Here is a 27,903-nt window from a genome sequence, read left to right as displayed (position 1 = left end):
ATGTTTAAACATAATTTTTTTTTCTATTACCGCAACAGCCTGGTGTGGCCTAATCATGAGGGCAACAGGCAGAGAAAACCAAACCCGGGAAAAAACCTATGAAACATCAGAAAATTTGGGAAAAAATTTCACATAGGTATTTTTCAGTTAAATTAAAATAATTAGTTTTATACAATAAAATATATGTATGTTTACAATAACCTTATTTTTAAATGAAATTTAAAACTTCTTAGTTCAAATCTAATTGAAAGTACAGTATTTTGTGTAAATTTTCTAAATCATCAAATTTGCCTATCTTAAAGGGGGACCCCAACTGAATTTGTGCCCAGGGCCCCTGGATTGGTAAATCTGGCCCTGTCTCGGACGTTTGAATCATTCTTGTATATTGTCAGGAGTAAAGATGAATAGCAATAGGAAAAGCAAAGCTTTTGAATTGAATTCCAGATTGAAATTCCAAAATCACATGGGAACCCAATATAAGTTTTAATTCATTCCCACATGAAAACAGATGATTATTCAGAAATCAGAGTTTGAAGAAATTCATAAGTGTAATTGACAGAGTGGATTCGACTGTTAAGAATTGGCAAAAAAAGTTCCAGATTGTCCAGTTTTACATGAACAAACTATGTTGTCGATTTTACAAGATTTTTCCTTAAAGTTTGAAATGCCAGCAATTTTTGCGGGACAATGAGTGCACTTACATTCATTTGATATTTTACTTGTGATTAAACGAAATAAAATTAAAACTGTATTAATAAATCTAATTTTCTTTATTTTGATCTTTAAAGTCACACCTCGTCCTATAAGCGAGGCCGTCTTATATGCGAGTAAGTATGGTATATTAAATCTTATTAGGTTTCTTTTTCCTTGTGTAAACTGGTTCTGAAATATTATTTTGAATTCCTTGTATATTGAATAATGATATACAGGAATCAATTAAACAGGTAAGTCCTATTTATAAGTACTAAATACACAAGAATTCAACACAACAAGCCACTTTTTTCTCTCTCTCTCTTCTTTGTGAGATAAAATATTGATACAACTTCTGACCAATATTTTCAAGAACAAAGTATTTTGATCACAAATGCATAAAATTGAAATTTTCCATGTTCAATTAGATTGCTCATAAATTCTTGTCTCCATTTGCTTTAAAAATTGAAAAACCAAAGAAACAAAGTTGTCTTCCTTTTAGTCATGTCCAATCACCAGGAACAAAAACAGTCTTTCTTTGCAGCAACAACCTGTTATTGGAAGCTATGCCTCTGCAAAATTATGTAAAACAGTTAAAACGTTCACTAATGATAAGTCTATTAAAAATTTTCCGTTTCCTTTGTTTTGTCCCAAAATTATCATCTCTCCTGTACATCAGTGATTACAATTTCAATAATTAAAATATATTTTATTTAATTCACTTTTACTTATTTTCTTGTTATTTATTGTCTTAATTAATTGATTAATTCTTGTTTTCTTATCATTAAATGAAGAAATAACTGATAACGTAATATTTCTTTCTCTCACTTTGTATATACACTCATGTTTGTGAAAATTGCAACACCATGAAGGAATTGTCAGAAATTAATGAAATTTATTCCACATATTACTGATAGTGGTACAAATAAACGATCAAATTTACAAGACCAAAAACAAAAAGAACATCGGAAATCAGTACTTTGTGTATCCGACATGCTGAGCGACAAGAACCTGTACACATCGTGGCATTAAATCATACAGGTTCTGAATGTAATCCTGAGGAATGGCATTCCAGATGGCTTCAACTTGACACCAAAGTTCAGTCTTATTGTGTGCTCCACTAGCTGTATGAGCGAGTTGCCAACCAATGAAATCCCAGATATGCTCGATGGGCAACATATCCGGAGAATAAGCAGGCCATGAAAGAAGCGAAACCTGTTGTGCAGTGAAGAAAGCTTGTGCAGTCTGAGAAACATGTGCAAGGGCCTGCTGAAATACCTGCTGAAATACAGCACCCGGAATGTGTCGAAGAAGGGGGAGGACCTCTGGCTCCACAATTTCCCGTATGTAGCGATCACTGTTGAGGTTGCCCGCAATGTGCACTAGATGGGATCGACAATTATACCAAATAGCTCCCCACACCATGATGCCAGGCGTTTGTGCGGTATGATGCTGGATAACAAACTGTGGGAGTAGACGTTCCCCTCTGTAACATCTGACACGTACTCTTCCATCATTGTACTGCAGATTGTAGCGAGATTTATCGGAAACAACAACTTGTTGCCACTGGGCATGCCACACGCTGTGTTGCTGAGCCCATTGAAGTTGAAGGTGTCTGTGAATCAGCGAGAGGGGAATCCTGCATAGAAGAACTCTTGCATGCAGTTTATGCTGCAGCAGATGGCAATGAACTGTGAAGCTAGACAACAAAACACCTGTAGCCGTGCTCCAATGTTGTGCTGACACACGAGAGGACGCTGTATGGTCTGTCACAGCCATGCGGATGAGGTGTGTGTCATCCTGTGCTGTTGTGCTATTGCTTGCCCCACTGCCAGGTTTTCACCTTATTTGGTTCTCCTCTGTCCATTTCTTCCAAACACGCATCACTGTTGTGGCATTATACTGCATGCGGGCTGCAATTTCTCGATACGAAAATCCACCCTCTAGCATACCAACAATGCAGCCTCATACGAACTCTGTTGTTGGTATGGCTTCCTCCACTTTTGACGAGGCATATTGACCACCAATGAAACGTTTACCGCAGACAGAGGAAGATAAATGGATTTCAACACATCTTTAGTCCTTTATATACCTGGAACAAGTGGCTGATAAAGAGCCAGTTCTTGTTCCATGCATGTGCAATCGCTTTGTGATTCTACTCATTTGCATGTCTTACCTCACTTTACATTTCCTGTAAGTTTGGTTCAATTTGCACAATTCTTTCATGGTGTTGCAATTTTCATAAACATGAGTGTATATTTTATTTGTTTCATTTCATTCCATTTACAATCATTAGTTGATAGGTAAATATGTATATTGTAGTACTTTTATATTAGTCTATTTCAGAAGCATGAGAAGAGTGACTAGGCCAGAATGAGGTACAAATTTTTCCATAAAAAAATGAAAAAGTTTGTTCCTATTTAGAAGATACTGACTTATAAGAGGTTTTTAAGAACAAGGAAGACTCATAAATTAAGATTATAGTGTATAATTTATAAAAAAGAATAATTTAATCTGCCAAAATACTTGACAAAAAATTAAAATGTAGTAATAATTCAAATACAGTAAGACCCTGCTTAATGCTGCCTCACTTAACACCGATTCAATATAACGCGGTCGGCTTGATGCCTAAAAAACGCTCAAAATTTACGCTGATTCAAGTTAATGCGGTATTTCATTGATTTGTATATAATACAATTATTCCCAAACATGAACCAATCAGCAAAAGGCGGCAATTCATCATAGTGCTGTACTTCCCTTAAATCTATGTTTGTTTTGTGCAATTTTGGAAAAAATATAACATCTTGGATGCCATAAGAAATATATTGACTTCGCTTGGCAAGAATTAACTGATAAATGCATGTGGAAGAAGCTATGGCTGAAGGTATCCAAGAATTCTCATCGAGAAGAGCCTATCGCTGCATCATTAGGTTGACAAAATTGTCAACATAATCGATACAGGAGATGTAGACGAGCAGGATATTGGGGAGTTACTGCAGATTTCTGGTAAGAGCATTACCAATGACGACCTTCAAGAACTGGCAGAATAAGGAATTCGTATAGAACTGGAAAATAGAGATTCTGAAGACAAAGAACCCAAAAATTTTCTCTACAGTTTTTCTTAGTAAAAGTTTGCTAACGATAACCAAAATTGTTGATCAAATTCTACCAAATGATCCAGAGTTTGATAGGAGTGCCAAAGCAAAACGAGGCATTTTGGATGCGATCTTCTGCTACCAACATTTGTTTAAGGAAAGAAAAAGAAAGCAACCAATGAAACTACACGACTTCATTGCAAAAAACAAAAATTTCAGAATAGCCAGGACCTTCGTCATAAAAAATTAACTTTACATTTCTGTGCGCATATGTTTATGTGTTATTTAACATATATTATTATGCAAAAATTTATATAAAAATAACTTAAAATTATAGTAAAATTTGCTTATTTTTTGGTCGCATGTTCCTCTATCCCTATTTACTCTATGTTAAAATGGTCTTGTTTAACGCTGTTTCGCTTAGCGCTTTGTCATCTAGGAACGCATCCCCCATGTTAAGTGGGGTCTTACTGTATATATTTTTGAATTATTATTATTATTACAATTTACAATATTTAATGCTAAATTATCAAAAATTTTAACGACTGAAAGTATCTGATATGCATCAAAAATTGTAAATTTTAATAATCAATTTATTTTTGAATCTATAAATTTTGAAATAGACTGTTTGATGATACTGTATATCAATTTTTCAAGAGAAATTTAACCCAAAGTTCAAACAATGCTTCTATGTTTGAACTGTGTGCACATAAAAAAATGCACTTACTATCTGTTGAGTACCAGACTTATCTCTTGTTCTCTCTGTGAAAGCATTCATGTGTTACACTCCTATTTTCAGTGCATTTTACACTTTATTGTAGTATCATTACTATATTTGTTAATTATTGCATCCAAGAAGAGTGTGGAAGCAATGAAGATGAAGGTTTTACAGTAGTATCAATGACTGCTGTTAAAAAGGAATTATTGCAAAGCGTAATAAAAGTGATACACATGTAGCAGATCTGGTAGCCATGTTTAAGGTACTGAAGTTGGTGTGCACCATCCTTAATAACAAGGAAGCAATAAAAGCAGTAAATGTGGTTAAAGGTGTGAAAATGTTCATCTCCAAAAAATTGCATGTTATTGAGGAGATGGAAAAACTCCTAGTATAGATACATGAGAAGCAATTGGCTGGTGATATATCTAAGAGGATTATTTGTGAGAAAGCCAAGCAAGCTGCTTAGTGACCATAAGAAATGAGACGTCACTATTCCTTACTAAAGTACAGTGCAATCATAAAGTCCCTCTGCAGAAGGTGGGAAAATGTGAGAAGCTTCTGGGAATGAAGTAATGGTATCACAAGCAGACCACACATTGAAAGGCTTAAAGTAAGTTATGACATCACCACTCAGCCAAGCCAAATAGACGTGGCCCACTTGGATGGACTTTATGATTGCAATGTACAATAAACGCAATTTCCATTTTATTATACAGTATTTATGTATAATAAAGTTTTTACTTACGCTTTATGCTAAAATTTCAAAAGTAACACATTTATAGTATTTATGTATTTTATTTATTATTTTCATGCTTTAATTAATTATTTAGGGCATTTAATTATGTTATTTTTACCTTAAATTATGTGTATAGCTGTTTACGTTTATCAAAATAAGTATTGTTTAGGGTCCGGAAACAATTAATTCGCTTTCCATTATTTCTAATGGAAAATGAATTAATGAGGAAAACTGATTTCAAACTTCAAACAATTCAGAGTTCAAATGACCTTCTGGAACAAATTAAATTTGAAGTATAAGGTGCTACTATATTACATTTGTCAACATTATACTCATTTAAATTTAACTTTTTTTTTGTTAAAATTTATTTTTCATTTGATTATTACAATAATTTTGGTGAAAATATATACAATACTTATTTTAAAAAGTATCTGCTATCTGAAATAAAATTATATTAAACTTTACTGTACAATAATTCTGAAAATATAATTGATACTTAATAAATTCAATATTTTAAAATTTACATTCACTAACCTCTCTCAGTAAATGCTCCTTCAGCACGTTCTTGAATTCTCTGAAACAGTTCTCCACCTTCCATACTGAAATTTTTATTTATTTTTTTATTTAACATAATTTAAAACTATATACTATATATTTATATACAATACTATATACTATATAAAATACTATTCACTTAAAATAAATCATTGATTTTAAACATATTTTTATAATAAACAGTGTGATCATGGTTTACACAAGGTTTTAATTATGAACATTATAAAACCATGCATACATAAAAAGCAAGATTCATGAAAATTAAGATCATTCTTAAAAAATGTACTCAAACTTGAAGAAGACATTCAGCAAATGCCTACTTAATCATTAACACAATAAATGTTAAGCTTATTTTATATAGTGGGTGACAATTAATGTTTAGACAAAAGAAATTGAACTGCACATGCAGAAGTTGTATGGTGATAGAGGTCTGACGGTGAGATAGTAATAAAAAAAAAAATAAACAATTGAAAGAGTTTGGTGTTATTTTAGGTATGGTGCACAAACAGCTATATTCCATGGAAGACCAGACTTTTCTTGTGAAAAATTATTATAAAGTGGGCAAAATCAACACAGAATTGCTCTGCAAGTGGTCCACAACATTCAAGAACTGCCCAAAACTATCTCAATGTACAATAATGAACTTAATATAGAAATCTGAAGTTATGGTCCTGTCCTTTATGCCTATAAAGGAAATTTGGCCAAAAAATTACTGCAAGAACAGAACTTTGTAGTCTATTACAAGGCCCTAAAATCAACTGATGATCTCAAAACAGCCATTGTTAATGCTTTTGATAGCCTCTATAGCAATATTTTGCCAAAGGACATCCATAACTATTCCATGCATCTTCATCATGTCATTGCATCCAGAGGCAGTCACTTTGAAAACTTATATATACATTATATATAAGTTTTCAATATAACTTATTATACATGTATATATATATATACATGTATAATATCAAATCTATGTATCTTTTTACATATAATATGTTGTGCATTATTTTAATTTTTTATTACTTAATTTTTTATTATTTTATTTTTTTTACTATGTATAAAATTATTTGAGCTGCTCAAGGAAACATAATGGTAAGCATCATCACTATGTATTGTGTAATACCTGGCCACTACTGTCATTTTGTGTAGCACAATAATATAAACAAGGTATAACTTGTCAATTCACACAACTGATGGCAGGGAAAGGCTTGGTGATAAATGTCAGTGGCCTCCAGACTCCCATGGCAGAAACATAATAGTAAATGACACACAAAATAGCTGCCACCAAGGAGAATCCAATTGTGTTCTGTGATTTTACCCACAGTAAGTGATTTACAAGATAATATTTTCCGTGATCTTGACAACAGTGATGAGGATCTGGAATACATCCCTCATGGCTCTAGGTACATGAATTGGCATTTCTATTATTCTTTCCATACTTCATGAACATAATAAGTACATGTATTGTACTGTACAGTACATACCATTATGTTCCCAAAGTACCAGCATTTGCAATTTACTTAGCTATATCAGGCTTAGAGGTGTGTTAATAACAATACTATGTAATATTACAGACTACAAGTTATTTCATAACTTAATGTTTGTTGTTATACAGATAACAAGTGATGGAGAAATAATAAGTAATGAGAATCCTGCCACAGGAAAGAAAAATAATAATAAAGAGGCCTTCTCATAAAAGACTCACTAATCAGACATTCTACACAATGTAAAATAAGATAGGTGCAAGACATACACAGTCCAAAACAATGGTCTGACATCATTAAAAAATCAACAAAGAAGTCACCATTTATTGTATATGATATGATTAGGGAGTATTTCTTCCAAATACATCACTTAAAAGATGCATTTTTCTTCAGGAAAAAGGCTGTTGATGGCCTAGTGGTCAACCTAAGAGATGCATGTCAGTTAAAAGTCACTTCAGAAAATCTATCATAATTGTTCATAAATCAGACATTCTATAATGATATATGGCATGATGTGAATCTCAGAAAACAGGAGGAAAAGTCCAATTTCTCTCCAAAGTCCAATTAGTGGAGTTATAGCCCAATTATTTAGGCAATCATTTGGTGATATGTCCAATTCCTCTCCTTCAGCTGAAATACAATGGATCCAGACCAGTTGACAAACAGTTTCTGATGCCTTGTCTCTTCTGGAAGATACTCCATCTAGATACCATGAGTTCTTTATGTCACTTAAACCAACACATTTAAATAATGAGTGTGATGAGTGATTTCAATTATGTGGATTATTAACTCTCAGGAACTTGTTTTTGTTGTTTGATGATGATTGTAGTATATGTGATAATTCTTGCATTTCTGTAACATAATGGTATCTCCACTACACTCCTTCAGTTTTTGTAAGATATTTCAGGTGTGATCTTTTGTTTCTTGTTCCAATTATGTCATTATGAAACTGGATTGATTGCAAAACACTTTCAGTAAAAGTTTGATGTTGGAATAAAATTATTCAAATTTATGGTTCAATCACAATTTTATTTTTGCTGTATTCTAAAACTTTTATTTTGGTGCTTACCATATTGTTCCCCCAAGTAGCTCATTTACCATTGCTATTTTGTATTATAAGATCACATTGTTTCATATTTACTTGAAATAAGATTGTATAAATACTGACTACATATAATACGATGACAAATAATTATTAAAATTTTATAACTGCTGATTTAAGAAGGATTTTAAATTCATCTTCAGTAGAAGATTTCAATATTATCATAAGTACCACTTAACAATTAGTAAATTTATCACTATATAATAATTATTTTCTATATCTTTAAAAAAAAAAACAATTTAAAAGTTAAAAGTAAAAAGTTTTTAAATTATTTAATTCATCAACATATTCATGATCTTTCACTTTTCACGTGTTTCCTTTTTTCATCAAATCTTTGATTATCATATTTATGACTATCATTTATATTAGAGTACACTTTAGTTTCTATTTGTATAAGTTATTCAGGTCTCTGTTGGAATATTTTAAATTTTAAGCTACATATTCCTATTCTCTTTTCAGCTTAGTAGATCCTTTAACAACAACAAATTAGATTTCAGTCTTCATATACACCAATGAAATTTATTGAAAAAAATGTTTTTAGTCATTTTATAAAAATCTTCCTTTTTATCATCCTCAATTAACAGTTAACAGCAAAAGTTTGTAAATTGTAAAAAATTATAAAATTGATTTTGTCATCTTTAATTTTAAAGATTTTGTAATCTAAAAACACAAGTTCACTTTTTTTCACAAATCATTTCCTTAATGACAAAAGCACATTAACTTGCTTTATAGAGAAAATAAAAATTCGGATCTAGAGTTCATAATTTTTATCCTCCCTATAATTAAATATTTGCTAGAACTATCATGAAAATTGCATAATATCAGGTTGAGTCAAAGTTCATGGATAAAATCATGAGAAAAGAAGAACAGAAAAACATTGCAAAAAGAGAAAAGAAAGCATTGCTTGAGAAAAATAGATATATTTTATTCATTAAAATACAAGGCATTGTTTTCTATGACTTTCACCCATCTTCTGGCAAGAATAGTAATTTGATGATGGTACCACTCTTTTGGTTTAAATGAAAAACAATAACTGGCAGGCTATCTTATAATCACAGTTTCAAAATTGGCTATCTACCATTTACTAAAAAATTTGTAAACAACACCTTTGTAGGCCCAGATGACTCAAGATATTTCAGCTAAATTGTTGCTTTAGTGTTCAGTAACTTTCCTTCTTTATGTAACTTTTCATTATAAAATTATCTGTTCTGTTGTGAAGTTGAAAATGTCTTACACAACATTTAATTTAAATAATCATGAACTGATGATACATTTAGAATAATGACACAGTAATTGAATAATGTTTATTCATTTTATAACCAAATTCCTCACTCTACTTCTTGCTATTAAACTTTCCTTTTTTCATGTGATATATTTACAATGCTTCACCATAATTTACAATGTAAATTATAGTGAAGTAAATATTATTTATATTATCTATCAAAAGAAATAACTTAAAGTTGACATAATAAAACTGTTATAGTCATACACTATCTTTTTGGATATACAGTATAAATGATAATTCACATTCAAAGGAGTTTTTCACAAGAGAAAATTGAAAAAAATTTAGGATAACTCTTGTCCTGAATATATTTCAAAATACTCTAACTTCAATTAAATTATTCTACATAATCTAATTTATTAAAATTAGCAGCAGATAATGCTATGTCTACTTGTAAAGCCAAGTTACTCAATTAAGATCTTAATAGATTATTAACAAATTAATATCTTACCATTCCATAACTACTAATAAGCATTTTTGGCCACCATAGTTATTTTCAAAGACATCCATAATATTTACTATATGTCTGCAATTACTTGCTCTCCAATGAAGTTCAACTTCTCTTCTTGCTTTAGGACAATCACGCAATACCTTGAAATAAAAATTCAGTAATATTACTTATATGAGAAAATTAATTATTATTAAATGCTTTAACTGAATATTGTAATCCTACAAATATTTTTTTATTATTTTCTCTAATTAATTACAGCAAATTGAACATACAGCCTACATAAAATTAAATTACTAACTAAGCTAAGTATTACACAAATATCAGCATTTCTAATAAAACTGATTTTAACAATTAACATTCTATTAACTCTTTAAGCTCTGAAAATTACTTCTTTCTATGTACCTGGAGAAAAAATTGTTTTTACTGCTCAGGCTACAAGAGGAATTTGTTCAGCAAAACCAGTCAAACAACTTTCCCTTCAGCCGATTTTGTCTTGAACAGATTAAGTAGATTTCGTGTTTAGAGTTAAAGGTGTAAAAAATATAAGCAAAATAAATAAAAAAATCAATTTCCATCAAACATTAAGAACATAACAAATGTCAGACAAAAAAATCTAATAAAGTTTTACAGTAAATTTAATAAATTAGAAACATTTTGGAATACTTACTTATTAAGAATATTTAATTTATGAAATAACAGAAATATTTAAAATTCTACGACAAAAACTGAAAAGTAAGAATAATTTTCTTTTGTTGGCCATTACACAAGACTGAAGAATACTATCTTGTAATTTCTTACATTATGTTTGTACAGTGATCGGATGATGAACACTTTCGTCAACGATTTTTATGTTCGGACAATGAACACGTTTTTGATTGCGGACAATGACTTCGGGTTGTAGAATTATTTATATTTTTGCTTATTGGTTCACTTTCTGTAGCTTATCATGTCTTCTTGTGGACTTGGCCTTCCAGAAAAGGACATTTTAGCGACGATTTCCAATGGACTGGATATAATACTGAAGGCATTTCCTACCAATGCATATGGATCTGTCAATACGCAACTCCGGAAAAGCATAAAGCAAGTGGCTATGGACATGTATGCGGCAGCTAATAGCCTCTATGGAATCATCCTGGCCCTAAGGACGCAACTCTTAGCCACACACAGCTATGCAGATGTAACTAAAAAGGGACTTTTCTAAAGTAAGTAATGCAACTAGCATAATAGCTGAATCGATAGCTGTGGGCAGACCTTATAGTAAGCAGCAGGAACTAATCCTGGAACCAGTGGCATCTGCCATGGTGAGCGTATGTGCCCAGAGGAGGTCATGAACGCCTTCCAAGAAAAAAAATCGACCCCACGTTTCTAAATATCGGTGTGAGGAACATCTCACCAACAAATAGTGAGAACATTAAAATCAAAGTTAACATGGAAAAAGAGCTTAACAACTTAAGAGAGGCAATTGAGACATTGCCAAAAGTGAACAGAAAAGTCAGGATTTCCAAACCTAGAAAAAAGAACCCTAGATTAATCTTTCAACAGTGGGATAGTCAGGTATGGCGCTATCCCAAAGTAGTGGAGAATAAACTTGAAAAATTTTTTAAAGTATTTTTTCACATGTTTTTTCTCATTACTGTTTCGGAAAAAGATTTTGTAAACAGTTATGCCTAGTAAAAAAAAGTCTTTTTTTATTGTTACATAATTCATTTTTATGTGAATTTTTTTTTCATGGTAGTTTTTGGCGATACTCCCAAAAGAATTTAATCAATATATCCGTCCCTCACCACTGCCACACAATTGCCCTTGACAGATATATCCTTCAGTCACTGCAGAGTGGTTAATCATATTAAATCGTTCCCAAGGGTGAGGACAGGAATGAATTGGCAAGGAAAATTTATGAACAAAATGCAGAAAAAGGAAAAATTCTCTGCAGAAACTTTCATTCATGAAATGTCAATTACTCATGTTATAAATGCCAAACGGATGGAGGATTTTAGACATATCACAGTAAGTGTGACTCCAGCACTATGAAACACATGGACAAACATCAAAAGAATTTGTTATGAGTAGGGAACCTTAGTAGTTGATGACTACATCCCAGTTCTAAGATGTTATAGGTGTACAGGATTTGGACATAAGGCAGTGGAATGTGACTCGCGGGAAAGATGCAGTCACTGTAGTAAAAGGCACAAATACAAGGAGTGCCCATATAAAAAAGAAGAGCCCAAGTGCACCAACTGTACTAGGGCAAACAAAGTGATGCAGGAGGGTAGGAAACACAGTAAAGTGCATAATGCATTTGATGTCTCCTGCTCTGTTCTGCAAAATTATAAAAAACTGGTGGCAAAGCAGACAATATATGACTAACAGGACTCACTCCCATTCATACTGCCCCCTCACCACCATGGCCAACTCTAACTCTACAATTAAAATTCTACAAATCAATGCCCAAAAATGTAAGGTGGCCTCTTCCATGGTTCAGAAGACAGCTAATGACCTTGATGTGGATATTAGTTTTATTCAAGAGCCATATACGGTAGGAAATAAGATTGTCCACTTTGGTAATTGGCACATTCTTAACAAGGAGAACACAAATCAAAGGCCAAAATGCAGAATTATTGTAAGAAATAAGAACATTGATGTTGCTATGATACCTGAACTAAGTTCAGAAAGAATTACTGTGGCAGCCATAAACACAGACAGGGTCGAATACCTCTTAAGTGTGTACTTCTCACCATTTGACTCAGACGAGGAGTGCATTAATGAGCTTCGCAAGGTCCTCTGCTTGCTTGGGAGTGAGGGTTTCATTGTGGCTAGTTATGTGAATGCAAAGTGTCCCACTTGGTTTCATGAGGAGGAGGACAACAGGGGAAGGCTCCTCAACGATCTCCTGGATGAATTGAACTGTTTTACACTTAACACATCTGACCTTCCTACTTTCTTCACCAGCAGGACCAAGGAGTGGACAGATGTGTCTGGCCCCCACCTCTTTAGGAAGATACATTGAAAGCTGCGAAACCCTCACTACTACTTCAGCAAGTGACCATAGGTATATCCTAATTCCTTTCAGAAAAAAATTTTTTAATTGAAATAATGTGACTTTCGGTTTGCATCGGAAGTTTGCATATAGTTAATCAGGACCGCCTGCCCTTAAGCTTTCTATATCTGGTCTCAGCGTTCATCTATCTAACTCTGTTCTTAAGATTAAGGAAGGTCAGACAGATACACAACAGTGAACATTTATAGGTCTACAGTTTTTTCAAATTACAGCCCAATGAGTATGTTATTTTCCCAAAAACACATCTTTAAATTCATTAGCTATAGTTCATATAGTTCATTGTTGGTCTAAGAGTGTTTAAAGCATTGAGTAGTACTATGAGATATCAGTGTCCTCAACTTTGCATTTTTTGATCAAGGATTTTGGAACTCAAACTAGCTTGTTCACATTTTGTGTGAGCTCATAAGGATTACTTACAAGAATTATTTGAATATCTAGCACAAGTTTTTCATGGGAATACCAAAAACATTTTAGAAATAAGTAGTTCTAAATTCTTGCAATCAAATACTCCCATCTTTAGTTGGAATCACATTGGATTAATTTGAATTAAGTCTAGTAATAAACTTCAATATATGAATGTTACTATGTGATATTTATCTGCAGTAATTTAAAAATAATAATAAAAAAAAAATAAAGTTAATAAAATCTGTTCAAAACAGAAACCTACCAAAATGGAAAAGGTAATTTACTACTGGTTTGTAATTCCAGCTTTTATGGATTTTATTGTATGTAGATTTTTATTTATAAAGTGGAAGAACTGTTAAATAAAACTAAGACTATATTAGGCTATTTTTTAAAATACATTTTTGTTTTATAAATTTAAAAAAAGAACAATTCATTTATAAATTTTTGTAAAAGACAAAGAACATTAAACATTAATGGCATAGGCCTTTATTTGCAGACCACTACCATTCTTTATATTTACCAAGGAACAATAATATAATTTGCAACATTTATAAAAACAACACAAAACAACAAAATATCTTTTGCTAAATTCTGCTAATGGAAGACTTAGAAAAATATTTGACAAATGTTTAAATACTGCATTTAATGTGTTTTATTTTAATGGAAAGGTAGTTAGAAAATACTTTATTTATTACATACAAGCATAATTTTTTAAAAGCATAAGAACATTTAAAAAAATTGCAGAATAGTCTAAGTAAAGATAAATTTTTCACCAACAACTGCCATAAATGATCAGGCTAAATTTTGAATAAGTGATTATAGATTAGAAATAAATTTGGCACTAGAGTTAGGCATTAGGCACCATCTCTTATTAAAATTAATAATTATAATATTTAATTAATTAATTTAGATTAAACTGGAAAAAAAGAATCGGCCCGAAGCGGGACTCAAACCCGCAACTTCCGCTTACTGTGAGGACGCATTGCCAGTTACGCTACCCGGGCCTTCAATCCAATCTCCTCTTCCAGCATTGTTGACAGTTGTTGGTGTATTTGCTTATGATATCGGGTTTCGTTTGACGTATGTTTAAGATAAATTTTGCTAGTTCTTTGGTTCTTCTATTTTCATAATAATTTTTATACAGATTATATTTGTTTCTTTTAAATTTTTTTATATATATCTATTGGAATTTTAGGCTATTCATTGTTTTGGAACTTTTTGTATATATGAATTTTGTTAGTATCTTATTAACTATTCTAAGTTTAAATATATAGTATTTATAAATGTTTAATGTGTGTATCATTAATTTGTACAAAGATCACAATTAAAATATTTCCTAATAGCCCTATTAAAATATTTCCTAATAGCTCTATTGAAAAAAGTCTAAACTTATTAATTTATTGTCAAATTAAATTTTTTTTAATAAATCTAAAATTGAAAGTTCAAATTAAACACATCTATTTTTCATTAACAAAAACTACATATAAAATGAAATTAATTAATTAATCATTTTTTACAGGTATTTACAAATGAAAATATCTATTGATTCACAGAAACCAATAATAATTTATATTAATAACCCATTAGTTTCTTTAGAATCATAAGCCAAAAAACATCAAAATATTTCTATTTAGCCTAATATTCTATAGATACCTGTATTTTTATTATTAATTGATTTTTATTTATGTTTTTGTATAAAAGAATATGAAGTTTCAAATTTTGTGGAAAAAAAACATTTATCCATTATTGTAATGGATAAAAAAAGTTTTTTAAATACTAACTCATATTTAATTAAAAATGTCAGTGACATAAATAATAAATATGAAAATAATTAACATAACATTAATGCAAATTATATAAGATTTACAAAAAAAATTTAATAGTTGCAAAAAATTCTGTAAGATTTCACATATGATAATTTTAAAAACCAGTTTCTGAAATAACTGTGTTACCTCAATATAAATTTTTATCCGATGCAGACTGCTGATATATTTAGTGAAAAGGGTTAATAATTAGAATCAGAAATATTCAAAAACTTGCATAACTTCCCTGGCAAAAACTTAAAACTGTGTGCACCACCATCTGTTATGAGATTTTATTAAAAAAATTATTATTATTAATTATTATAAAATCGCAAAAAGCTTAATTTTGAGAGTGGAGATGAGATTTATAAAAAAAAATTGCAAATGCTAATAACGAGTAAAATCTAGCCTAACCCTACTCAAGATATGACACATGATTCTCTATATTATATCCTCAACTGATAAAATTGAATAGCATAAATCTCCTAATACATAAACCTCCCTACAAAATTTCAGAAAGTTTCAACAAAAGGCATAGGAGTTATTAAGCTTCAAATTGTCCCCCCCCACATACATACACATAAGTATCTATACAGGAAAAAAAATTTTTTTGCATTTCTCAATGTTTCAAGATCCCGAGTACAAAAATATAAAAATTTCGGGGATGATTTTTTGATCCACTCGCCATACCTTCCATCTGTTATATATAACATCTGGGAAAGTAATAAGTATCATATTTGAAAATATATTTAAGATTAATTTTGATTCTAATGCATAACAAAATTTTAAATATTTAATTTTAAAGTATTTTAAATTTTTTCTGTTTCGTATAACAAATTCATGGCATCAAGCACAATGATCCACATTTCTTAAATGCTTTAATTAAAATATTTTTTTAATAAAGATCTGCTGAACTATGAGCAATTTTCAATATTAGATTAAAACAGATGATTCAAAATATTGTTTAATGTCAAAGCTAAAAAGAAATCTCTTTCCAGAAAATGTTACTCTTATAAATTATATACAGTACAACTCTTAAGAAGTTCCCACATTAAGTTTTCCCATATAACAAACATTTCAAAAGTTCCAATTTTTTCCATATTAGATATGTATAAATTTTTCTCATATAAAATGTCCATGTTAAAGAAAATTTCCTCCATAAATATACTGAAATCCTTGTCCATAACCAGAAAATGGACTCAATTAAAAAGATTTTTGATTGCTCCTATAAAAAATTTAACACATTTAATTGCAAATGAAAAAAATCTAAACCGTGTACTGTTTCAACCTGCTCTGGTCTCCCTACCTACTTTATATTTCACCTGCTCTTATCCAAAAATCCAGCTACGAGTTGCTTAACTTTCCCAGCAACATTTGATGGCACCATCTGTTATCATGTATTATTAAAAACTTTTAGTAGTTTTAACTATTATAAAATGTCAAAAAGCTTAATTTTGAGGATAGGTAAGGGTTTTAAAAAAAAATTGTAAATGCTAATAATGATTTTACTCATTATTAGCATTTACAATTTGTTTATAAATCCTACTGGAGATATGACACACAACTCCCCTTTATCTCCCGACCTCATTGACTTTTAACCACCAAAATTTAATAGAATCAATCCTCCCAATTTACAAACCTGCCTTCAAAATTTCAGAAAATTTTCACAAAAAGCACAGGAGTTATTAAGCTTCAAACAGACTGAACAAAATTGTGCCCCCCCCACACACAGAAAAATCCCCCAAATTTTCTCAATGTTTCAAGGTGTCCCATTTCCAAAAATATAAAAATCTCAGAGGGGTCATTTTCTGACCAATCACCATACTTTCCCTCTGTTTTATATAACAGCCAGGAAAGTAAAAATGGCTCTCTTACCTAATGAAGGCATCTGAAAGTAGCTGAAAACATTTGTGCTTCCATTAAATATCAATGTGCTGGAGTAGGTTTGAGTAGTTGCAGTGTCTTTAATCAACTGTTCCAGCTTTAGAGAATGTTTAGAGGATTTTTTTAATTTGGACCCAGAAAAACTTCTTAACCAAAGTTCTATTGTATTCATATTAAAATTATCAATACGTAAAATGTAAAACTTTTTTAAAATAAAATTTAGTTTATTGTCTGAACAGCTTTAAATGAATAAAGGCATGAATATTTAAAAAATTTATTAACACAAAAAATTTTAGACTTTCAAATATCTATGCATATTTCTTCAATGTATCTCTATCAGTGTATAATTATGTTACATGGTAATCTTCTCATGCTATTAAACAACATATGCTAATTTGGTTAAAAACCAGATTTTCAGTAGACATAGTGGAAACTCAATTATCAAAATAGTTAAAAAAAAAACAACATGTAGCTTGTACATACTGTAGAGTATAATATACAGAGACCGAACAGTCCACGACACTGGAAATCACTATGTCATCTGTAGTGCCATGGAACAAAGTTTTGTATATTATATATAATATAACAAATTAATTTTTTCAAAATTGAAGGTAATCTTCAAATACAGAAATTGCACTACAATATTTATTGTTCATAAAATTAAATTTGTTACAGTTGATCTTATACCCAAAACACAACAATTTTTGTATTTTAGGTATAACCTAACCGAGTTTCTGGATTATCTGAAAGAACAACCTGTGGTCACATCAAGTTTAGATAATAAAGTTTCCATCATATATAGCATATAATGGCAAAATGTTAAATTATTACAGGTTTTTTTTTTATTTATATTTTTTTCTATTTCTCAAAAGCATCTACTAACTCAACTTTCATATTTCAGAAAAACTATCACTTGAAAAATTTAAGTTCCTTTTAAACAAGCATAATAAACTTACAAAAACAAAATGCTAAAGTTTTACATTTTAAAAACAATACTTTAACTTCTTTATTGAAATTTAAACTAACTACAATTGCACTAACAAAAAAAATTGCTTTTTATCACATTTAGTTAGCTTATTTATGATGATAGTATCATCTGAAAAATCTATTTTCAACAACCATATTTAAAATATTACATATTTCTAATATTAAAAAACAAACTGCTTTTACTAATACTTCAAAATTGCACTTAATTGAAGCCAACCAATCAGTAGGCTGAAAATATTCCTAATAAATTATTTTTAGTTGTAGAAAGCAGTTTGTTTTAATTTTTAAAAGAAAACTCAAAATATAACTTTTTATAAATTACACTAAAAAAATACAAATACAACTCATGGACAAAATAATTGATAAAACAAAACATCACTTTATTAGTTTTAATTAATCCAAATACACAAAAAATTATACGAATTGAAATGGCTATTGTTTCTTATGCACATAGAGATGACATAATTTTCAATTGAATTCGTGTCTAGGCTATTTTGCAGTTACAGCATATATAAGTGGCATGCATCAAGAAAATCATTCATACATTTAATCTGAGGTGATGGTGCATTGTCATCTTGAACCATCACCTCTTCATTTTCATCTTTAATCATTGGTAACAAGAAATGTTCCAAAATTTACATATATAATTTGGGTGTTACACTCGTTTGAAGACTAGCACATTTTCCTTGTACTTTCCATGATATTTATCTTCATATCAGAATGAACTGCAGAAATTTGGAAAATTTCTTGAAGCACAGCTTGGGGAATTTTTCTCGCTCTTCCTCCAGTCAAATACATCATTGTCATCATCATGCTCCAATGTACAATTCATTGCTAAAGATAATATATTTCTACCTCTCGGGAATTCATTCTGTACACTTTTACACATAACAGTTTCTTCAATATATCTGGTTTCATCTTTGCCTTTCAAGTGCTATAACCTATTGCTATCAGTCTCTTTCTCACTGTTTTAATCACTAACACTAACTCCACTCTGTCCACTCAAAATTTAATTCTTTTGACATCATAAAATAATTGTTAGAATAAATTCTTTGTAACAGCCTGTTGTCTTTTTCATTTTGATTTTCTGCATGACCTTTAGATTTATACTGAACCAGTAAGTTGATCTTCTTTCAAGGTTGATACTATACTTTGAGCTTATTCAAATGCTCTTGTGACTTCTGTCTGTGAACATACTTCCTGCAGTGGGCTAATAATCTTTTTGCATTCTCTTACAGCTATGATATGTAAGCCATTTTATTATGAGGATACAACCATGTGAAAGGTTCATAAATACTAGCTAATTTGCATATCCATATATAACAATCAAGTTAATTTACATGCTTATTTACACAAGAATTACTAATATCTATTATTTTTGCCCAAGGTGTGGCATTACAATTTTGTGATTCAATGTTTATAATCACAAAATTGTAATGCCACACCTTGGGCAAAAATAATAGATATTAGTAATAGATAATTAATAATAATAGATAAGTGTTCTTTCAATACAGTTTAAACATTTATTATGTTATTGTATCATTGCTATAAGGATATAACAACAGCAAGTTTAATTGATACATTTTATTATGTATTCAAAAAATTTAAAACTAACAAAGTAATAGTTTTTCATTATCAACTATTTTTGTACATTATGTTTAGTCAATTTTGCATTTCTTCAGAGAACATTAAACAATGCAAGATATCTAATTTTAAATAAAGGTCCTTGAATTATTTAATGTTTGCTTTTTTCAATTTTTATATTCTATAAGTTTTTTTTTATATGTAACTTAAACATATAAGAACTGAAGTGTTTTAAACTACTTTAGATATAGTTTCTATAATAAAATAATACATTTTTATTATGATTTATAAATATATATAACAACTAAGAAAAGAAAGTTGGATTAATTAATATGGAATTGTGTTTTCCTTTTACACAATATTTAAATCAGTTCTGTGATTATTGACATATATTCATGTTATTAACAGCGTTGCATTAAAAACCGATTCATCCATTCTTATTAAAAGACTATTTACTATTTTCAGATAAAACAAGACAGTTTATCTGATGAGAAACTAAGTCACCCTGAACAAATTGATAGCAAAGCAAAAGAAAAAAAAAGAATTCACTTTTCATATTAAAAGACTATTTAATATATTTAATATTTATATATTAAAAGACTATTTACTATTTTCAGATAAAACAAGACAGTTTATCTGATGAGAAACTAAGTCACCCTGAACAAATTGATAGCAAAGCAAAAGAAAAAAGAGAATTCACTTTTCATATTATAAATTCTTAGGCTTTTTACCAACCGATATATTTACAAATAATTAAGCATTACATTAATATTATCACACAAAATCAGTAGAAATCTCAAATAAATAAACTTATACAAAACATCTACCAATTTTGCGAGAGCTTAGTAATAATAATTCAAAATGTTTGTATGAATTTAATTAATGTTACGCAATACGTAAACAATATAATAATTTTATTACATTATGCATACATAATTCTAATTGTAATGTTTGTAATTAGACTCATAAGTATAACAAATTCATGAATTTATATTATTGTGTTACTCATTATTAAATAGTGAAGTTAATTATCTAATATAAACATAGACCCAGGATAAGGAATTCTATTTAAACTTCCATTACCAATATATTTACACTACAAATGAAATAATCTCAAACTTATCTATAATATTGCATTTTTAAAATATATACTTGAACGTTCAGACGTTTTATTACTCAATTTAAAAACGAAATAATTGTTCACAGCAGTGATGACTAACATTAATTAAATTTGGTGAGCCATTACTTAGTTGGATGCTGATTAGTTGGAAGTAGCATTAGTAAATAGTTAAATATTTCAGGAAATAAGATGTCTTATAAATGAAATAGACGGTTGGGCATGAAAATAACCGAGTTAATGTAACTTCCGCCAACAGTAACTCAATTTCTATTCTTGATGTGAAAGGATGTAGAACTAATTATTACAGCCTACTTACCTTAAGTGCGTATTTTTGTCTTGTTTTTTTACTATAACATTCTACAACTTTGCCGTTAATTCCTAAACCGAGTACTTTTTCCGAAATAATATATTCCTGCGCGAGTGGTGATGATTTAGGAACCAGAGTCGATCGTGCATTGCCTAGTTTGTCGTAATCGCACATTGTATTAGACTTTATCTTGGGTAATAGACACACACAAGCACTAAAAATCAACTGAAATAATTCACTTAATAAACGAAATAATGCGACGACTTTATATTCATGAATGACAATTGGAAAGGGATCAAAAACAAAATACAAATTTAGAAAATACACATCACTAACATCCATCCACGGCTGCGAGCTTTCATAGCAACTCGCCACTCGGCATAACCCCCAGAGGGCGACTTGTTCTCGTCGGTAGACGAAGCGATTGCATAAGAAATTTCTCTTGTGACGACACAATATAAAACTGCCAATTGCATACGCTTTTCTGTGTAGGACGGAATTACAGTATTTTCATTTAACTCTATAATTGGAAGTGTGAATATGGTCGATTTCTTCTTCAATTTTTACATTTTTTACAATCCTTGACATATTTATTCCAACGAAATAAATCGTATTTATTTTATTTCGTGTTTATAACAAGACATTTTTCTACGCATTATGCTAATAAAAAATAAAAAAAGTTGTTCTTTATGTTAATATCTTCTCGATTACTTCGAATTTATAAAATACTTTAAAAGCCATCGAATTTTGTTTCAAATCGCGAGAAACGTGTTTTCTAAATTAAAAACAGAGAATGTTTCCAAAAATAATTAAGTGGGATTTTTCTAAATTTCTTTCGAAAATAGTGCGTCAATTTTTTATTTATATATTTAAAATAATTATAATTTTAATTCGTTATAAACTTCCTTCTATTGTTCTTGTGCCAACTCTGCGGGAATAATAGAAGGTAGTGTGCATTTTACGCCAGATACTAGAAAACTTTAATTTAAACTAACTTAATTTGATATGACATCATTACTTGGTTGTATACGTATTTATGATTTAATTTATTGTAATCGACTTATGATATATCTAAAAATTTGACAAATGAATAGAATTTATTCATTTCCTGAACTTACACTATGTACTGTAAATGCATATTTGATATTTTTTCCTCTTTTATATGTATTTTTGTTCATACATATTTAAGTTTTAAAACAATTTTACATTATTTTAAGAAAGTTTTCATGCTACAAATCCATATTTTATATATTGTGTAAGCTAATAAATTTAAAATTTATTTTTTAGACATTAAAAAATGCTTTAATAGTATGTATATAAATATGTTTTGATGTTTATGTACAGTACAAATACCTTCGTCTGAGTGCATAAAAAATGAAATGATAATCTTATTTTATCTATGTAGAGAAAGCATGAAGAATATTTTCTAGCATTTCATTATTTATTTCATTTTAAAACAATCTATATAAGCATTGATTGGATATTTTACCTGGAAATGTGACTTCAAAATCAGATTCATTTATAAAAATTGAGTGTTATAAAACAGAAAATTAAACTTACAAGATCAAAATCTATAAAAAAAATTTTTACATATTATTGAGCATATAAGTTTTACAATTTATATTCAATAATTTGTTTTTATATAATCTCATTCAGTAACAATCTTTGCTAAATTTATAACAATGAGGTGAATACCTATACTTATAATTGCGCAAGAAGTAAATGTATTGCTTGTATGTTCATCTGATCTTTGTAAAAATTTGAATAAGATATTCAATACAAAAATATCCATCCTTATTTCCTACTAATAGGGCCTATATTATTACGCTATGCAAAGTTTTATAGTAATGTGCAATTGGTTTTCTTGTATTTTATTCGTTTGTATTTGAGTTAGGTCAACTTCACAAGCAAATCATTTAAATGTTATAGAAGATGAATCAAATGTAAAATTTTGTGATCCAATTTTATAATTAAATGTAGGCTAATTAATATCTGTCTATGTTATGTGATCTAAGTATGTACTAGTACAGTATAAATCATTTCAAAAATGTTTTCACCTATCAGGAAGTTGTTTGACTACCGTGCAATATTTCTCGAGCCGAAATGTTAACTAATTCATGTTTAATAACTTAACATGGATTTTTTGCTGGACGATTCCATATTGTCGTCTCTTAGAAACGAGGTAGGGAAGGTTTATTGAAAGAAACCGACTCGCATCATCCCATAAGTAATTTTAGTAAATCGAAAAACGCTATATTTTATTATTAATAATAATAACTGTATTTACGCGTATATTAGACTAATGCAATACGCACAAAGTGTGCTATTTCGATAATTATCTAGGTAACTAAGGTAGAGTAGTAAATAATTAGTCATTTTCATTATTTTCATCAGGAAATGACGAGAGAAATGCGAAAGATAAAACAATTGTTTATTCAGGTGTATTTTTAAATGAATTGTATAAAATATTTTTGTTTAAATCTTATACATTATCAAAGTTGACATTTGAAAGCATCGAACATTCATCACTAACCGTGGTTAATGATGAATGTTCTTTAAGTTACGTACGGTGTACAATACAGGAAAAGAGGAATTATATATATTAAAGTAAAATATTTTTTCCTTAAAGAGCAATTTATGTAAAGCATAAAAGGTTTAAAAACAATAGGAAACACAAAAGTCTTTTCAAATCTATCAAATTAGAATTGTTATCAGCAAACGTTTCTCTTGATAAATAACAGATTACAAATAATAATACAGTATTTTTGTATAAATGGTAAATTCATATTAGGCCTGTAGTCCTCGTAGAGAAAGACTAGACAAGAGTCAGTCTGAGCGGAAAGGGTCGAGTGAAAGGGATGAATGGAGACAAAAAACAGATAAAATTATTTATGATAAAAACATTTTTAAAATGTAAAAATAAAACAGCTGAAAGAGATCATATCCATGTGTCAACTTTTACATGTCCCTTCCATTCCTTTCATCTTACATAGATCCAATTCAGGCTGATTCGTGTCTACTCTTTCGCTATGGTAACCATAGCTATTGTGTTTTTAATCAATAGCCCCATGGGGCATGTCTGTAAACTGTTTAACACAGATATGGATGAGTATGCAGTTAATCGTTACGATGCGTTACAAGAAAGAGAGATTAATAAAAGCGTTACGTAATGGTAGGGTCTTTAGGAGGTTGTTTATTAAATATGTTGGAATTTAGCTACTGGTAGTTTTTCGCCATTCTGATTTGTCTATAACTTTTGCTGTATAATTCGCCAAAAAACGAAGACGAAACAAAAAGGCGTCGCATAGCTAATAGTACAGTACTGTACATGTTGCTACTTTGTACAGTACGTTATTACATGTAATTAATTAATAAAATAATATAACATTATAGTGTCCCGTACAATGTGATATTTCTTAGTATAATTAAGGGGATTGATAGAAGAAATGCATTCCGTAATTTTGTGGTGAGTTTTTTATTAAACTTTTTCTTACTATTGATACCAAGAGTGCCTTTTTAGTAAGACCATTATAGGTTTGGTCAATGGAATGGCCGGTTGGTGAGGGAGGGGGTCCGACAATTTGGATGGACTAACCCGAAAATTTCCTAAGGTTTTTTGACCAGTCCTGATTTGATCCTGGGTTCCCAAAGCGGTAAGCTGTCACGTTTACCGCTTGTCCATCAGGCCGTCTTTTGCGGGTGGTATGCGCGACAGCGTATGGAGGGGTTACAGAGGGTTGGGATGTTAGTTGAAAAGTATAAAAATAGCGTTACGTAATTTATTGGCAATCCCGTATGTAATAGGTCCCTACTGTGTTTTTATTAGTTATTATTTTACTAATTTTCAGTGATCCAGAATCATACATTCCTCAATTTATGAAATTTAGATATGACATCATAATAAAGGTTAATAATGAAGTTTTAACGAGGTTAAAATTTAATGAGAAAATATTTAATAAAATTTAATTTTATATGTTTCTTATTTGTTTTCTGGCTTCTGCATAATGTAGACAAGATTTTTATTAGAATCTTCAATATTTCTAAATGTTCCAGATTTGTAATTTGTATAATTTATCAATATTTGTAATATTTTTCACAAACACCTGTATTGTATTTTTAAATATAAAATTCAACAAGTAGAATGGCTCACTTTTTTTGAGAATAATCTTATGAAAGTTTTTGGAATATGGATACAATTAAAATGCAGAATTATCATTAATTGATCGTCGAAGAATGTTCTCTCCAAAAGCTGCTATTGTACTGTATATATCATGGAAAACTAATTTATTCTATCATTTGAAAAACATTTATTTTATTTAAAATTTTAAACTGATATCGATTGAGAAAACTTCATTTTAATTCTTTTAAAGGAATGACAATGCAGTTATTTTTCAATCGCATTATTTGATTGATTGAATTTAATATTTAATCGTTATCTTCCAGAAAGCATAAATGATGCGTCAGTAAATGTACTGTAGCATTCTCTGCAATAGATAATGGATCTATTAAGAGTAATAGTTTAGTTTATTTGTTGAAAGTAATATTATCTATAACTAACTACATATGAAAACGTACAATTACTTTATTACTTTACATAAGAAAAAGATTTAACGTAATGAAAGCTCTGATGAATGGGTAATGAATAAGCTATTTCTATTTTTAAAAGAGAATAATTTTCTCGTTATTTCATTTATTTATTTTTTAATCGTCAAAAAAACTGTTTTTTTTTATTTTAAAAAAACGTGTTTTTGTGATAGATTTTAATCGTTTTTTTCTATGATTATGTCTATTTATGGTTTTTATCCGTTAAACATTGCTAAAAGTGCAAAAAATAAACATTAAATGAACATGAGGAGCGAGAAACAAAATGACGAAAATATATAAAGCTTCAGGGAAAAGAATAGCTCTAAAACATTAATTGTGTATTAAATTAAATCATTAAAAATATTTCCTTCAAAATACAGTTGAACCTGTCTATCTCAAACCTGTTTATCTCGAAAACCGCTTTATCTCAAAATTTATTTTTTTCCTTCATTTTCATTCTAACTCAATGTATTTTTCATGTTTATCTCAATTAAATTTCTTTCAAAATTTATCTCAAATTATGGATCGAAGTTTCAATTACAATTTTAAAGCTCAGTGACTGCATTTTGGTACTATTGCAATTGCAGTTAAGAAACATCTCTTGCAATACAGTACATAGTTGCAATTAATACAGGTATATACAGTACTTGCTATTGTATTAAACAATACCGTACCTCCAATCAAATCTATTACTATTTACTTATAGGAAACTTTATATTTCGAATATTTCCTCGTTTTTCGTAGGATTCCACGTAGAGAGGTTTAGCCATAATTCATGAAATTATAGGAAAACTTTATTTCATTTGTTCTGTTTTCTCTATGTTCATATTTGTATCTATTACAGTTAATTCATCGAATTAAAAATTGTTTTGTCCAATATTTAAAAATGTTCATTAGATAAATCTAATTGGTTAAAATTACAGAGAGTTGTTACATCTTTGGTCGCTTATTCAATTAGTGAATGAAATAATTGAATGAATCAACCTATTGTACTTCATCTATGTTATATTATTTAATGTACTGTACAGTACTATTTGATTTTATATGAGTTGCATCTTTTTAAACTTTTTCCGATCCATGAATACTGAGAGGGCCTCTTTTAGCAAGGCCATTGTGGATCATCGGCCAAGACGGAGCCCGATATACCCGAACGGATCAACCCCCGGAAAAATTCTTGGGGTTTCTAGACCTGTTCGGATTAGACCAGAGCGGTAGGATGCTACTCTAACCGCTTGGTCATCTGGCCGTCTGAATGATTTGTATTAAATATTAAATCTTTCCAATACACTTAATTTATAATTTATAAGATTGTGAAATAAATTTGTGAATGTAAATTCACGTATTAATATCAGATTCTTATATTATTCTTAGATCTATTGGTTTCAAAATACACCCAAATCATCTGATGAATTGGTAAATCCAATTTATCAGATAAATGATCACATCTATTCACATTGCCAACGAAAATTGCTGTTGATCGGATTATTTTAGTCATCACATTTTACTATATTTTCAATTTTATGTTGAGAAACATCTATTCTATTTTAGTAATTGAAAAGTAAGTTTATTTTGTTAACTTAAATCCTATTATATCTCAAAGTTCGACGTGATTTTTTAGTATTATACGACTAAAAGGCTATTAACTCTTCCTTTATATATATTAAAAAACCATTAGACCATTAGGCTATTTGTTTATTTGTTAGACTATTTTTCAATTTTCCCTTTAATTACATTTTGATGATCCATGTCCTCTTTCCTTTGTTCTCAGAATATCGTTGTCAATTAATATAATTTTTTTTATTATTCTTTTTGGTTTATTATAATGAAGTCTTAATTTACTAAATTTATATTTTTATTTAAGTTATTATTTCCAAATTAAGAAATTTATTCTTCTAGTGAAACTTCTTTTAAATATTTTCAGATGACTGATATTGTAAAAATATAACTTTATAGGTTATATTTATATACTTTTTCATCGTTTATATGGAAAATATATACGATATCAAAATTTTTAATTTAAATAAAACTAAAAGCTATTTTTTTAAGAAAAAATAAGTATTTG

At 29.5% G+C, this 27,903-nt stretch overlaps 1 protein-coding gene across 1 annotated transcript in view; it reads right to left on the bottom strand.

Annotated features, from left to right (window-relative positions):
- Positions 1 to 21,658, bottom strand: part of MAPk-Ak2 (MAP kinase-activated protein kinase 2) — a 44,879-nt gene extending 23,221 nt beyond the window's left edge. The window contains exons 1-3 of the mRNA XM_067273030.1: positions 21,267 to 21,658; positions 10,111 to 10,250; positions 5,774 to 5,838 (exon numbers count right to left, since the gene is read on the bottom strand). Of these exons, the coding sequence (XP_067129131.1) occupies positions 5,774 to 5,838; positions 10,111 to 10,250; positions 21,267 to 21,599 (538 nt within the window). The 5' untranslated portion in view covers positions 21,600 to 21,658. The remainder of the gene's footprint in view (positions 1 to 5,773; positions 5,839 to 10,110; positions 10,251 to 21,266) is intronic.
- Between the last annotated feature and the right edge of the window lie 6,245 nt (positions 21,659 to 27,903).

The sequence above is a fragment of the Centruroides vittatus genome, unplaced genomic scaffold (assembly GCF_030686945.1).
Source record: "Centruroides vittatus isolate TY-2023 unplaced genomic scaffold, ASM3068694v2 contig_460, whole genome shotgun sequence".
Lineage (NCBI taxonomy): Eukaryota > Metazoa > Arthropoda > Arachnida > Scorpiones > Buthidae > Centruroides > Centruroides vittatus.
Note: the sequence above shows the minus strand (reverse complement) of the source record. Positions and strands in the feature narration are given on the sequence as shown.